The sequence below is a fragment of the Apteryx rowi genome, unplaced genomic scaffold (assembly GCF_003343035.1).
Source record: "Apteryx rowi isolate R43461 unplaced genomic scaffold, aptRow1 scaffold_465, whole genome shotgun sequence".
Taxonomy (NCBI): domain Eukaryota; kingdom Metazoa; phylum Chordata; class Aves; order Apterygiformes; family Apterygidae; genus Apteryx; species Apteryx rowi.
In genome coordinates, this window is record NW_020450722.1 from 632,383 (window position 1) to 648,484 (window position 16,102).

Sequence of the window (16,102 nt, forward strand, 5' to 3'; positions counted from 1 at the left end):
ACACTCTTAAGGAAAAGAAGTAATCACAAAAAGTAAGAGGTTTCCATGGACTGTAACAACATATGTCAAAGGTTTACAACCTATTATAAGCAACTGAAACAAGTCCAAGTTCAGTCACTACATTCTTCTCTCTGAAATGGCAGTACTGTAGCCTGAAGATGTTAAATAACTGCCATGAGCTGAATGACAACATCTTCCTTGTTTAGCACGGAGAGAAAATGAGAAGGGACAGGGAAGGAAATGAAAAACATCAGAGGCTCCTCCGCTAACCAGCAATGCCTATGATACTAATGAAAGAACTTCTCAAAATGCTTTTTTTCTGGGGGGAAAATAATSATTTTATGAAGTCATTTGTCACGTGACAAGAAAATGCATTCCCTAGCTGCCTACTTTATGATTTCTTGAGGTTTTTTTTGAAGCAGCTAGTATTCAGAGAAAACAGCATCTAGTTTCTCAGAGAAAATGTAAAAAACAAATGAAAAAAATCTTAAAATAGTTGAGAATTACAAGGGTGTCTCTTGTAAGCCAAACTCTGACAAAGCTAGTAATACCTGGCTTCTCCTGCTTGGAGTACTCTTTGAAGGGGATATATCCTAGTTTCATGTCAAGATCATTCTCTGTTCTGAACCAAAAGACACATTTCAAATACAGTTATATTGTAAATAAAACTGCCACTTCTTCAACAGATACATATCTCTCTACACATGCAAATCTTCATCTGCTCATGTTAATGACATACAGTTTGGGAGGTGCTTTTTTTGTTTTTAAGCAAATGTTAACTCTGTAGTAGCAAGGAACTTCCAGGCTGAATGAATGGAAAATACCAGCGTATTTTGTTTCTCCTTAGAATACTTAAAATACCACTGAGGGCTCTTTCAGATTTCCCGCAAGAAAAATTCTAAAGAGTTGTAATACACCAGGAGCTTGGAATATCTGTATAAAATACGATCAATTTGTTCATTGATAAATGAAGATATACAAGTTGGAATATTTCATACCCTGTTATTCTGAGTATAAGCTTGTAGCTATTTGTGTGTTGTGTATTTAAGATATAACTCAGTAAGAAAAACATGAAAACGCTATAACATGAAATCATCTTTTACAGTAAAGCATTCTCTAAAGAGTATTTTTCAGAGGAACACCTTACATATAACCTTAATCTTAACCTTAATACTATATGTGTACTTGCTTCCACAGCTCCATTTCATGACACAATTTTTCTTTCTCTTTTAAAAGCTGTAAAATTAAAAGTCGAGTTATCTATTAAAGCTGAGAAAACTGAGCATAATGTAGATCACTCCAAAACTATTGTTAAAGCAGTCCTTTTCCAAGATCGTTGTTAACTGGATTAGGTATGTCCTGGGCATGTCTACCCCTTCTTTCGCGAGCACACGACTGAATTCTGCTGCCTCTGGCATCAGTCCTATCAACACTTACAAACTTTGATAGCCCAGTGAAATGCAGCTGTGTGCATATTAAAAATAAGTTGTGTAAAAGTACACGCCAATATACAGTGTTAGGGTCCTCGCTCTCCATGTTTTAGCAGGTAAGACACAAAAGTTAATGCCTTGTACAAACAGAATAATGCCATCTTAAAATTGGTGAATAACTTACAGATATAGATAACAATGAAACTATATTTACCATAAGTGGAAAAGACTACAGGTTGATAACTACATTTTAAGACGTGATGAAGCATATTTAAACTTCATCAAAATGGTTACTGGCAGAGATCAAGATTAATAAATAATATTGTCATCTTTGTCAAGAAAATGTTGATTTTCACCTGTCTGCTATATGCAGACATATGATGCATATGACAAAGAATATCACATGAAATTATACTTGCGTTATGCATCCATTAGATTTCTAAACCTTCAAAAAGGCTTGTATTTGTTTGAAAATCACTGGAAAACAAACATTAAAATCAACACCTTTGACACTGATATTTGCATGATATTCTACGCTCTTTGAAAAATATTAGAATTTTACATTAATGTTTTTCCAAACTTCCACATTAAATTTATTTGCAATTCTAATTTCTGCTTATAATCATTTTACTCTTGCCTGCATTTACAATGGAAAATAGCACCAGATTCACAACTGTAAATGGCATGTCATTTTTAACAAGTCTTCCATTAATTAAGCATTTTTAATTTTACATATATTTTCACAAAAGTTACCTTATATCTTCACCGAAAACATATGCCTCAAAAAATACTGTTTTTACATTTTGAAATGTTTTGAATCATTTCTCTCATGAGAGAGAAATCAGGAGAAAGCAAGGAGAACATCAGAACTTCTAAGTGTCAAATGCCTAGGCTGCATATAAATTTTAAATTGTCTATGAAAAAGTCACATCTCTTATAAAAGAAAAATTTAAAGGAATAGTGTTATTTAAGTCTGATGTTAAATACCACAACTAAGAACCTTGTTCATATTCCAAATTTATTTGGAAACAGACGTTAATCCAGTACAATATGCATATAAATGCAGTGGGTTTTTTTGTAATCCAAACACTTGTCAATTCAATACTCTAGGGATATCTGCAATTTAGGTTTTCTCTATGTCACAAAATGGAGGAGGATAGTTTTGGGAAAGCAAAATGTTATGTTATTAGCACCCAAGAAAAAAGCAAAACAAAACAAAAAAGAAACAAAAACAAAAAAAACACCCACTTTATTCTGTCCATGGTATTCCAGCTGGTTTTTTTTTTACTGCAAAAGGTAGACATGCTCTAAAAAATCTACCATTTGGAATGGACAACTTAGTCCGGAATTAAATAAAGATAGACCTGGATTAGATTGCAGGAACTCTTACATGTCAACTGCCTAACAGTTTAGGACAGGAATCAAAAGTACTAAACAATGGAAGGTGGTTCATAATACACAGTTATATACATTTCTGTATGTAGAAATTTAGCCTTGGCTTCTGTAAAAAATGAGTTCAAATGCTGACATTTAATGACATCTTATTGGCAAGACTGATTGTATGTCTCAGTCTTATACTTGCACAATTTTGCAAGTTTTAGACCCCATAGTATCAATGGAATCATAATATCAGTGCCATGCAGGCACCTAAATTCTATTTACTACACAGGAAGCTTAAAAATTCTGTTGGAATGTAAGTTAAATGCCTGCAGCTAAGGACCAAGTAAGTACTGATCCTGTATAACCTTACCTACCTAATGAAACAAACTTATTTCAAAGTAGTATGACATACCAATGAGTTACGCCATACAAGAAAGATACTATTTTGTAGTTGGTCCCTTAAAAAAAAATAGAAGTCAAAGAACAGCCAAATGAACTTACCAAATCAGATTTCATAACACTGTGCCATACCGTTCCTATACCTCCCCCTGCCTAGCGATTTCTTCACCAGTCCTTTCCTCCCACATTCAAACTGTGTCCCCGAAAATACCCCAAACTTCTCCCTGTGTTGCCCAACAAGAGTGAGGACATGCTATGAGAGGTTCCAAACTACACGTTCTGACTGCACAACCAGAGGCCGAAGACTGAGCTTGTACAAAACTTCTTCCTTACTGGGCACTAACCTTTCCCATTCAGGTGCTCTCAATTCCCCCCTCCAAAACAAAACAACAACAAACAAACAAAACCCCCTGAGAACTTAATTATCTCTCTGCATAGACCTCTATCAATTTTTGCCATAACTGGTCAACAGGTTACTGGAGGCAAAACTGCCAGCAAGCTGGGCAACTGCATAACTTAATTTCCCTTAGAAAACCAGGTTAAAAGCTACTCTCTCTTGAAATACAGAAACAGTCAAAAGATCTAGCTGCTATGTCACAAGAACATACCTTACACTGAATGGAAATGAAGGAAAACAATAAATTGTCTTAGTTCATCAGCAATACCTCCCAAAGCAACCTGGATTGACCAAAAAAGATCAATGAATTAAAATGCAAGCATAAAACAAAAGTTTCTTTAATTTTAACCTCAAAAAACTTAAAGATTAAAAATTTAAAAATTGTAAAAAGTTAAAAACTTCTGAAACATTTCCTATTAGTCATTATTGGCAAAACATTCTGAGAAAGAAAAACTCTCCACCTGGGCAAATGGACTTCTAAGTTTAATTCTTAAAATCCCACAAGACAATATTCTGCAGGTAAAGACACTGAACTGTCTGGTTCAGAAAAATCATCCTGCTAAAAGTGAGCCATCTTTCCAAGAATCTTTTATTAGGTTTATTCTTCCCAGAAATCTTAATGCCCTCTATCAGAAAAGAGTAATCCACTGGAAAATTGAAACCTAAATGATTAACAATGTCCCTTTTGGTCCTTTACTTCAAAGCTTGTCATCTTGGGAAGGTGGGGAAACATCCCACAGCATCAATGTGCACACCATACTTCTGAGTTATTACATTAGTTTCAGATTTGGGTTTTTAAATTTCAAAGAAAAAAAATAAAAAGCTTCCTCTTGCCTCTCCACTGTCTTAAAAATTCACATGAAACATTAAAAGACTACCTACAGAGAAACAGCAAAGGACATCACATGCAAATAGCTATCACATCTGAAATGAGAGTAGAAAAAAAAAGAGTAGTTTTTTTTTCCCCTCTCCTATCTCTTTAATTTGTAATAATCTTAGCTGACAATTGTTAAATATTCAGTATAAATATAAACAAAGCTAAGAAAGAATGTTAGGGAAGGCCTCCAAAAAGAAAGGAAGAAATTAGGAGAATTAAGGCATCCACTTGCCTTAAGCAAGAGAAAGAGGGATAAAGAGATGGGTTTCTTTTAGCAGTCGCGGGTTTGTGTCACAAAGGCATCCATCAGTGGTGGTCAGCATTTGCCTGCTCTGGCTTGGAAACTTGCACATCACCTTGGGGAATTAACAGAATCAGGGCATAAATGGCTGAGAAACAGAACCCTGAAATAAGAAATGAATAGTGCCTGATGAAGAAAGGAAAGATCCGATGCGGATCAAATGTGTAATTCAAAACTAAGTTAACATTTTAAAAATATATCAAAACAGACAGAAAATCAGTAATGGTGATGAACTGTAGGGATAATATGATTCCAACACCTGGAAGGAAGCATTATACTCAAAACACTTAGAAAACTAGAGAGTTAGGAAAACAGTCCAAAATGGAATGACAAAACTGAGGGAAAACATGATCAATGGGATCAGTTTTTCAATCAAAAGAGGGAGAAGAAAGACTGCAGCAAAACTGGTAGTCTGCACTTTGGACTTGGAAAAGCTAGAAGTGAACACTTAATTCTGTATTCAAATGAGATCTCTAGTTTATAAGCAACTCTGTAAGAACTGGACGACAGTAAGAAACATATGAAAAACAGAAGGATTGAATGTACAATCTTGAATATTCTCAGAAAAATAAATTCCATGCATGAAACAAATGAAAGACATCTGTAAGGGATGAAGGAAGCTAAGGATGAGTCCTACACTCTCAGAAAAAAGAACAAAGGAAACAGACGGTTCACCATCACTCACAAATATGACAAGTTGCTACGGTATAGTTCACAAGTGTGAAAGCACAGTGTTGAACACAACAGCATCGATGCACACATGACCCAAAACCACCACAGCTGTAAGCAAACCACATCATTATCGTGCTCTCTTTTGTCTGTGCAAATGCATGCTCTAAGCTCGATCATCCAAAGACAACAACAACAGGCAGAATGCTCTTTTGGAGCGGTTTTGCTTCTTCACCTCCTGCTCCGAGAAAAGGAAAACCAACAGGATGGAGAACTCATCCACCTGTTGGGTGACTCCCAGCAGTCACAAGTATGTGCTCCTGTTAAATGTTGTGCTTTACTGAAGTGTTTCTGGAGGATGCTTTATACTGACATCTATTCCATAACTTCCTCTACACAACAAGCTATACAAGAGTTATCAGTACTAAAAAGAAATGAAAGAATATGAAATATTCAAAGCATCAGTGGTCAGCAGCAATGATCTAAGTCCACTCAACATAAAGCAAAATAGTATGGTTCAGGATCTTATCTGCTCAGTTCACTTTGTTTTTAGTAATTCAGTGGTGATTTCTGCCTAACAATTCAAAACACAGTTACTTGAGAAAGTATATTTAAACCCAAGAGTGAGAACACAATGATATTTAACAGTACTTACAGACTCCCAATCATTTGAGAAAAATCAAACTCGTTCTGTCATTTATTTCAAACACCACAGCAGAAAGCGCTGCTCTTAGTTTCTCCTTTACTTAATGTTACATGATTTGAATTCTTTACTCATTCATACATATACACACAAGAAGCTAAAGAAGCAGCCCAGCACATATTCTTATAAAGTCACACCCATATAAATTCAGGGGTTCCACTGCATTAGTCTTTTATGCTCTTGCTAATAGACGTGAAAGGTGATGTTCATTATGGTGGTGCTTCTATACATCTTGGATGCCATAGAAATGATGCTGTCATGTACATAAGGCTCTTTTTTTGGCACAGTTTCTGATACCAGTTGCTGACTGTACTGGCACCATAATATAAGTATTATTTATCTACATAATGGTGAGCACAGAAAATTCATTCAATACTCCACTGGAGTTTTGGGACACATGATATTATTAAGAAGCTGTGGGTCTCCACTTGAGACTTTTATATAATTCAAAGCTGATCATCAATTTCATTTTTTAAAAAATGGATTAAATTATTAAACAGACACATGCCTCTTAAAATTACTGCTCCAATGATAACTTCCTTATTGTGTAAAAAGTCCGCACATGTTATTGTGTTGTGATTACTAGAGGATCAAATGTGAAGAACTTAAGATATTTTTAGTTTTGTAGTTCTATAAATCTTCAACTCCTACCATTTCTTCTCTGAAATACCATGTATTTGATTTTTATTTCTCTCTCTGACCTGCAGTCATGGTGACTCTTCTAGAAAAGACAGACAGCTAGGTGAAATGCACAGTGAAGAGGGCCAGCATAAGATACAGCCATGTTTTATTTCTGTTGCTTATCTAAACGCTTCAGTCTATATATTTTCATTTTTATCTTATGTTATCATATATTTGATGTACTAATAAGAATTATATCCTTCCACAGTTGGGAATGAACTTTACAGCTTATTGATATATATAAAACAGAAAAAAAAAATCAGAATTTTAAAAATAAGCAAACTTCCTAACCATAACCCTCCTCCCCCATACAGCCTTTAATGCGCACTTGATGAGAATCTACAGCATACTTAAGCATATGTGGTTAAAAAAAAAAAAAAAAAGCAGTAAATATAGAACATTATGAAAACTTTCCAGATAAAGAGGCCATGGCAAGGAAGCCTCTCATTACTATAAAACAAAAGAAGACTTTCTTATGAAACATAAGCAGAGCATAACACTTCCACAAAATATTTTAAACTGTATGTCAAATAGTTAGCTTAATAACAAAGCATGAAAATACTGGGTTATTTTAACTTCACAGGAGTTTGATTTAAAAAAATGCTTCCATCTTACCATCATGAACAGCAAAAACATCAAGTGAAAATCATACATACAAGTCAAAGACTACGTAACACAAATTTTTGAAACAAAATATATTTACAGGTCTGTTACTATATATTCTAATACATCACTAATAATGATGATGCTTCACTGAACAATAGGATTTTGTAAAAATAAATGGCACTATAAAACACATCAWCAACAACAAATCAATTAGAAAACAGTTCTGAGTTCTATGAATTCTATGATTAGGTTTTTAGAATGAAGAATTGGCAGAAATTCCATTACTAACAAAAAAAGTAACTCTATGGAATCACTGTGTTAACTACCAAGCGTATGCATAAAGCAAACTACAGATCTTCAGAAGCCTGAGAAAAAACAGGCTGAAACCATGCAGGTATTATAGATGTGGCATCTAGCCTGTTAAATGCAAATCTTGAGCCTTTTGCTAAAATGGCAAATTTTAATCCATGATATCATCCAACTTTTAGAAGAGTTCAATTGTACAAACATCTATTGCCAATAAGGAAGTTACAATTGAGACAGTTACATAAAAATTCCTTCGACTTTCTTTTGTTTAAAAGCAGAAAAAGTATTTTACTGATGGCATCACACAGGCAGAAAATTCCTTCAAATAAAGGTAAGCACAGGTGGGCAGACACCAGATGGCACACTCACTCAATACAGATCAAAGTGAACACCTTAAATGGTGCATTTCAGTACTATTCAAAACATATCTCCGGAATAATTATTTAATTTTCCAGAAAGCAGGCAGTAATAAGAAAAAGAACTTCCGGACAAACACCAGTAAATCAAAATATGATTAAAAAGAGAAACAAGTTGGCCATAAAAGCTCAATTACAGAAAATTACAATCCCCTCCACCTTTTTTTAGTTTTCATTCTCTTAAGGACTTTTATTTTGTTGAAAAGCAGAATGAATTTTGCAACACTTCTGTTGCTACACTATCATAGGTATATTATCATTGTGAATTTGGCAATTAACTACAAACCGATGTTTCTAAAAATTAAACATATGAAAAAATCCTGCTAGTTCCCAAATTCCTTTTTTAATATGGAATTCTTCCAAAACAGAGGGGTTTGGAGAACTGAAACAGGAAGGGGGGAGGGCAAAAAAGGAAGACAGTTTTCACATGCTGGTAAAAGAGTGCGCTATTTTCTGGAAACCTAAATTTAAAAAAATCACTTACTTGTGCAAGTGACAGATATGCTAGTTACTTCCACTTACAGAGAAATTTCACTGTTATCAACATTTTTATCACTGGAACACCATTTGGTATCCCAAATATTAGATCTCTTCATGCCTACACTATACCAAATGAAGTGATCTTCCATTTATATTTTTTTTCCTGTTTTCTAAAACAAACAAACAATAACTTTGATATAGTCCATTCGTATTGTGGAAGACCTGCGTCACTTTAACTTACTTTCCTCTTCTCTAAATTTGTCCTGAAGCCAAAACAGCGTCCAAAGCTATCCAAGTAACAGTTATTTACCCACATATTTGATAGGCTGATATAACTAGATTTAGTGTCTTTGTATTGATATGTCATAGATTCAGTTGAGCTTTTACATTCAATGTTGAAGGAAAAAAGTATTTTATAATGTTCATTATAATAAAGACCTTAAGTTTCATAAACTTGAGGAATTTTTGATTATTTTGTTCTGGATCATTAACGTTCAGTTGACAGCAACTTCTTTAAGTTGAACACGTCAAAGACATGTTAGATAGTTAATTCAAAAGGTCTTTCAGGTACTCATTTAGAAGTCAGATTTAAATGAGTTGACCAATCACTGACAATGTTAATTAACATGATGACTGATCAGTATAAATTAGAAAGTTTTAAAATTATTTGTTGTCTTTATGAAGCGCTGATACTTGCACTCAAAACAGAATAGATTTTCCGTTTTCCTTCTTTAGCCATCCTTTAGCCAAAACTTTTACCTATGACAGCATGTAATTAAGTTGCACAATGGATGTACGGAAAGAGCCTGGGTAGAAATGCTTCAATTAAATACAAGATAACAAGTCACTCATCTCTGCTATCTTTTCTTACTTCAAACAAAAGCAAGAAATATTAATTTATTCTAAGCAATGGTATTTATTTATAAAGCAAAAGCAATATACACAAAAACTCCCTGTGCTGAATACAACTTGCAGGTGCTTTGTCTATATCTTTTTTAAAACTAATCTACTTAGAACATAGCTCCCCAGGCACAGACTTGTTTTATTCCATGTTCCAAAGAACGAACAGCATCCTGTTGGCTAATAAAATAATTTTTTCCCCCAAACACAGACTTTTTACGGCTAAACAGAAAAGGCATTGTCTGTTCACTTGGATTTTATACAACATAATTATGCAAAAAAAACAGCCATCATTTTGACATTTTTTAGATAACAAAATGCAAGTTTGAGATCAGATGTTTTTATTAAAATCACTCAACAAATTATTCAATGCACAAAATGCTTTAACAAAAAGCTTTCCTCTTCGTTATAGTACTAGGTAGGTATTTTCTTTTCAATTAAAAAAGAGGCTCTGTGTAAAACCTGTATGACCCTCTCATATGCTTATTAAGAGTCCCACGATCAGAAAACATTTGTTGGAGAATGTAATATAATAACACAAAATTTACTTAACTTGAACGGATGTGCCAGAACTACAGGAAAAAACAACCTTTATAACTTCTTAGCACACAGCTAGCCTCAGCTGCACAGTCTTGCTTTAGAAGGTGTGTATGTACATGGCATTTCATACAGAAACACCTTTACACTTCCAGAAGACAGCAGCCTATCTACTGTATGCAGTAGGTAAAGCATCTGTCATGAAATTTTAAAATAAATTCATTAAAATATACTGAAGAGAATTTTTTTCAGTGGACTGCAGCAGACAACTTATTTTGCAAAACCATGATAATAGACAAACAAAATTATTTTACTGATTAACTTAAATAATCACTTAACGCATTTTTTTGATTTGAGGACGTCAAAGTAAGTTGGCAATATTAAAAGCTGTTCTTTGTTCAAATGGGATCACCTCATAAATGCTCTAAAAAACAGAGCATATGTAGTTGAGTAGATAAATAACATTAAACTATTAACTTACTGCTGTAAAGCACTAGCCATATCTTGTTAAGGATTTTTTTCAAAGAAAGATACTGTCACTTAGTATTCTTTTAATCTTCATAATAAAAATATCCAATTTCAAAAATCTGAATGGAATTGAAAAGCAAATACGAAAAGCTTTTAAGAAATATAAAAAATGACTTTAGGAATCTGCTGTTTTATGCAACTTAGCTATTGCTATTCTAAATTTAATTAGCAGTAGAAATAATACGATTTGTGAACTATATAGAAGTATGAAATTGAAATTGTAAAGAGTGGTTACAGATTTTAAATACAGCTAATTTAAAGAGTTATTCAACTGAAGTTGAGAATACTATTAAAAGATTACTAAATATGACTTGAATTGTACAAGCATAAACAATGCATTAAATTCTGTTCACAAATACAGCCCTTATACAACAGATACAACAGAGGCCTAACCTCCAGTCTATTTACACTAATTCATAATTTGTATAGACCCTGACTTGGAGCAGAATTCTGATATGTTTAAATTTACACTTGGGCATTTAGGCATATTCTTATGTGATCTTTCTTGGGAAGATTAAAATCAGAAGAGGCTCGTTGTAAGCTTAATTTACATTTTAATGCACGATATGTTAGGCACTCTCTCTGGAAAACAATATAATCCAAACAACAGGACTTGCTCCCTATCCTCTCATTTTCTTAAAAACAGTTGTTTTTCTTGATATAAATATCTGCCAAAGTATTTGGAAGCTGAGAGACTGAAATACTATAGCGCATTCACAGCGTTAGGATTCAAAACCCTGCCCTGACAACTAATGCAGAGAACTATACAAGGGAGAAATATGGTCCTGACTTTGAATAATCTGCTTCAGTCTTAACTTATTTCTCTCTCAGTCCCAATTCTAGAGGGAAATCGAGTCCCTGATGTCACTTCAAAGTTGTGAAGACTTGCTGATTGCCACTGTCCTCTGGTCACCACTATCCTGATGCAGCATTAGAGTGAAGTATGATTTGAACAATATAGGCCCTGAGAGAAAACCTGAGTTTTTACTAAACACTCGCACCTTCTCTCTCAATGGGTTGGACAAAGAATATTACAGCTCTGCCAAGCCCAGTCTTGAGCCAAGCCTTCTGCACAAGCAGACTGAAGATACGGAGAAAAGGCACCTCATTCAAAATAAAGCAGAGAATCTCATTCTACATTTCTGTGAAAAAAATATCTTCAGACAGATGTAAGGCTGAGTAGTTAAGAGACTTAAGAGGAGAAAAACCTGAAAAGAACTGTTAAGTTTATAGAAGAAATGAAAGAGGAGAAAAAGTATAGGTTACAGAAGTTAAAATTATTTATCTCCTTTCATAATGCAAAAACAAAGAAAACTGAAAGGTACCTTTATTTAAAATGAGTAATGAAAACATTGTTTTCTTTAAAAAAAGAATTTATCCCTGGAAAACAAAATGCAAAATATCATTGAATTCAGGAGCTTAGAAGAATTACTAAAAAAGAAAAAAATATATTTGCAGGATTTAACTAGACAGCCATAATCAGATCTGACTAAAAACAATGTTTTAATTATTAATATTTCTAACAAGACCTTATTCTTCATGGTACATGCCAATCAGGCAGAAATGGGAAAAAATATTATGAATAAGTTGAAAAGCAATTTTTCATGAAAAGAGGGAATCCTTTATCATCTCTGAAAGCAATGTTACCAAATGTATCAGTCACAGGATAAGTCAATAGCAAAATAGCAATTGTGAAAATGCAATTTAACATAAAATATTTTCATTTAGGTAGCAGGCTTATTTTATACAAGTACATTTGGTTAACTATGTGAAATGTCTTACAGATACCAAGTATTGTTCTGTCATCAATAATACCTAACTCAACCTTTTCAATTATGGCTTACCCACAGTTTTTGTCAACAAAATAAAGAAGAGTTAACTACAATAAACCACTACAGTGAAATCCAGACATATAAGATATATTCTGCTGTCTTTCGTAGATGGGAAAAAAACCTCCCTAATTCGAGTTAAATTTATGCAAAACAAATGAAAATTCCCTTAAGAGCAACAAATACACAGTTCAACAGTCTTAGAATTGCACTTTTTGCTAAGAGCCGTAAGGCTGAGGGCAGCATGTACCTGCTAGGTGTGGGCTTGCCAATTGCTTCCAAAACTACTGGACTGAATGAAACGTGCTCGGAGATACAAAGACACTGAGGAAAGAGGACTGCAAAGTAAATATCGTATTTTCAGATTGTTTGCTTTTTTCTTCTTTAAACCATTTTAAAGCATTTGAACAGTGAGTACACAAAGAACAGAACAAGAATACGCTCATCATTGTCAAAACGTACCACAGGCAGGCTCTCTGTGTAATTAGATGTGACTAAACTTCACAGGAGAAGTGGTCTACAGCTCAAGCTCAAATACCTAGTAGTGCCAGAGCTAATGAATTACAAAGTGTTTTCTTACTAAAACAGAATGAGCTAAATCTTTACAGATAAGTAAGATGATTGGACAAATTAATAATGTATGATTATATTTATAGCTGCATTATTTATTTGCTACAGAGTATTGTTTCCCCTTCTCAGTGTTAATGTCTTCTGCACTCTTCTTTAAAAATGGAAATTGCTAAGGCCTAGAATTGAGTCAACATGCAAAAAAAAAAAAAAGGAATAGTCTATACTCAAAGACCTATGTGCTATGAGACACAGCTGAACATTAACAAAACCAGGGTAGGAAAACTAATGACTTACAACTTCACAGTTATGTATTACGGATTGAGAGACACTGCATGCATCTCTCAGTAGTCTCAAAATCACAAAGAACAGTCCAGGTTAGTAATAACAATGTTTCTTAGGTTCTACATGAAGAGAAATTGTAGAAAGAAATGTATTTGATATAATCAGGTTATTTGAAGAAACTGGAAATGTTGGTCTAAGTAATGAACTGGTATGAACTAACTATGAAAGGAATGGAAGGTGGCCCCTCCCCCCCCCAAAGTCTAGATATATTTATGTATCTGACTAGCTTTACATTTAATGCATGAAAAATAGAAAGTAACTGGTAGAGATCGAGAAGTAATTTTGGAGTCTGACAGAACCATAATCTTACAAAACTCTTGTAATTATAATTACTGCTGGGGGGGGGAATATACTGCTTATATTTCAATACTCTGCTTATCTACCAATAAAGAAAATTAAAAAATATATAATTTTCTAATAGTTATGTAGTAAACGACTGAAACAAAGTCTACAAAAACAGGTTACTCTAGTCAAGAAACAGGGAATACATCCATTTGTAGTACACTCTCAAACCTAAAACATCACTGTATTTGGATGTCACTGTTTCAAGATGCATTATTTGTGGAAAAACAAAATTATAGAGATTATATATATAAAATAACAAAGTCAAATATATCACATTTTACTTCAAACCTTCAAATCACTTTACAAAAGATAAGGGCAAGTAATGTAAGCATTGATGGAATAAAAAAATACATTGACATAAACCTCGAGATCCATTTTAACGGGAAGAAGGTCCCTTCACTTATGCCCTTCCACCACTTTATGCTTCCCTAGGTTCAAAATAAAGAAAGTGGGAGAGGGAATCCCGTACAGTCAAGAAGCGTTTATTAAGTTTTCAGAGCTCTGTTAGGTTCATTTGGTTATATAGCCTATATATCCTGAGATCACACAAGAGCTGAAAGGAAGGAATTCAGCCTAGCTGAGACAAAGAAATCCAGCAGACAAGAAGGGCATGAACCTTCTCCTCCATAGATAGGTGGAAGGCAGTAGAAAAACAAACAAACAAACAGACCTCTCAATTATGGGAAAGCTAAAAGACTGGAGATATCTTTAAGAGAGGTGCCTGGAAATAGACACTGGACACGAAAGGCACAATCTTGCAAATGTGTATTTTGTAGAAAAGTAGAGAACCAGGGAGAAGTAATAAAGACTAAAAATGCAAACAGAGGATGAAAAAATGTCTTTCTGAGACAGGTAGCAGTAGTTCTTCCACAGTGCAATGCTGTACTGTGCCAACATATTTGTCCATTCAGAGTAAATTTAATCTCTGCATTACATTCCACTATGTGTATAAATATGCCCACTAACACGTGAGATGCCGAATCAGCCACATGGCACATCAGTGTCATAGGGTAAGGGGAAAACCGCAGGACAAGCTGACTTCTCTACATTTATCACAGAAGAAGCTCAACAGTTATTACAAGAGAAACAGAACAAGTAAACCTTGGCTTCCTATGGATTTCTGTACCATGTCTTTACATCACTTTTTTGTCTATTACTACTATGAACATCTTTCCTGCAATACCTCAGTTCTCTTTCTTATAATCGTGAGTGCCTATCCACCCTAATACCACTATCTGGGGGAGGAAAGAGAGACAGAAAGAACAAAAAATGGAGGAGATGCAAAAGATTCAGTAAACAGAAACATCATACAAGCCTTGTTTCTGTATGAACAGGAACATAAATACAGTCAGCTAATGGCTGCAAAAACCTATGCGTTAAGAAGGAACCTTCTTTAATGTGAAAAAGAAAGAAAAAAGTATTTTCCTCCTATACAGAGGCTCTCAATTATTCATAATCATTATTCATATTCATTTGGGATTACCCATTCCTTTTTCAAGTTTGAGCTAAACTAATCATTCTGGTTTGAGCCATTCTTAAACGCTCTTCCTAGACACAGACCAGGAAAAAAAAAAAAAAGTTAGGTGAATCAAAGCTGCTCTAGTGTTTCAAATAAACTGAAACTGAGGTAAAGCAAACATTTAAGGTTAAGTCAGGAAAATACTTGCCTAATCCCACACTGCATAGCTAGAAGAGTCAAGGATGGTATCTACTACTACAGCATAAAAAGGCTGCAAAGCCATTTGAAGAAAATAAAGTTGTGCTGCTTCAGAGATGAAGTATGTCCAACCCTAATGTGAGAGGGTTTAAGTACTTTCTAACATTAAGATGCATCTTGGAAGATGAACCACAGCTTATACAATTACCACGCATGACCAAAGGGTCATGCAAACATTACTCTTACCTTGAACTGGACCTAAAAGCCCTTTTAGATACATTCATGTACATTGTGTGATGTGACAATATCCACATTAAATACCCTGTTTTATGAGCAAGCAGGAGAGCAAAACTGTAAGGACTAAAGCAGCAGGAAAAAAAAAAAAGGCAATACAAAGAATACAATTATTAATAAAAGGTTCTACTTTCAAGGAAAAGATGCTATGCATATCATCAGTACACGGGACATGAGCTCTTCTCACTAAAACTATCCACCAGTAAAGTTCGAGAAAACATACAATGAATGATACGAGACTAGGAAAGCTAAGCAACAAACTGACAGGGGGTTTCATAATAGTCACAGAATGTGTAGTCACTCAATACAGTGCCTATATATAAAGAAATGAATAATATCTAAATTACCAATTACATTATTACTTAATGTTAGCAAAGCGGAGCATTTCACAGAAGTAATAAAGCATTAAACACAGGAAAAGAAATTTATAATAAAAATAGCTTATCACACAAACT

The 16,102-nt window shown here is 34.1% G+C and overlaps 1 protein-coding gene across 13 annotated transcripts in view; it reads right to left on the reverse strand.

The window, feature by feature from the left end:
- PHF14 (PHD finger protein 14) overlaps window positions 1–16,102 on the reverse strand; it is a 172,125-nt gene that overhangs the window by 99,720 nt on the left and 56,303 nt on the right. The window contains exons 16-17 of one of the 13 annotated variants that reach the window (XM_026077883.1): window positions 12,690–12,777; window positions 12,231–12,241 (exon numbers count right to left, since the gene is read on the reverse strand). The exons of 11 other annotated variants lie outside the window; for them this stretch is intronic. In XM_026077883.1, the coding sequence (XP_025933668.1) occupies window positions 12,724–12,777 (54 nt within the window). In that variant the 3' untranslated portion in view covers window positions 12,231–12,241; window positions 12,690–12,723. Of the gene's footprint in view, window positions 1–12,230; window positions 12,242–12,516; window positions 12,778–16,102 lie in introns of those variants that run through there. One more of the 13 variants, XM_026077882.1, reaches the window with a different exon arrangement.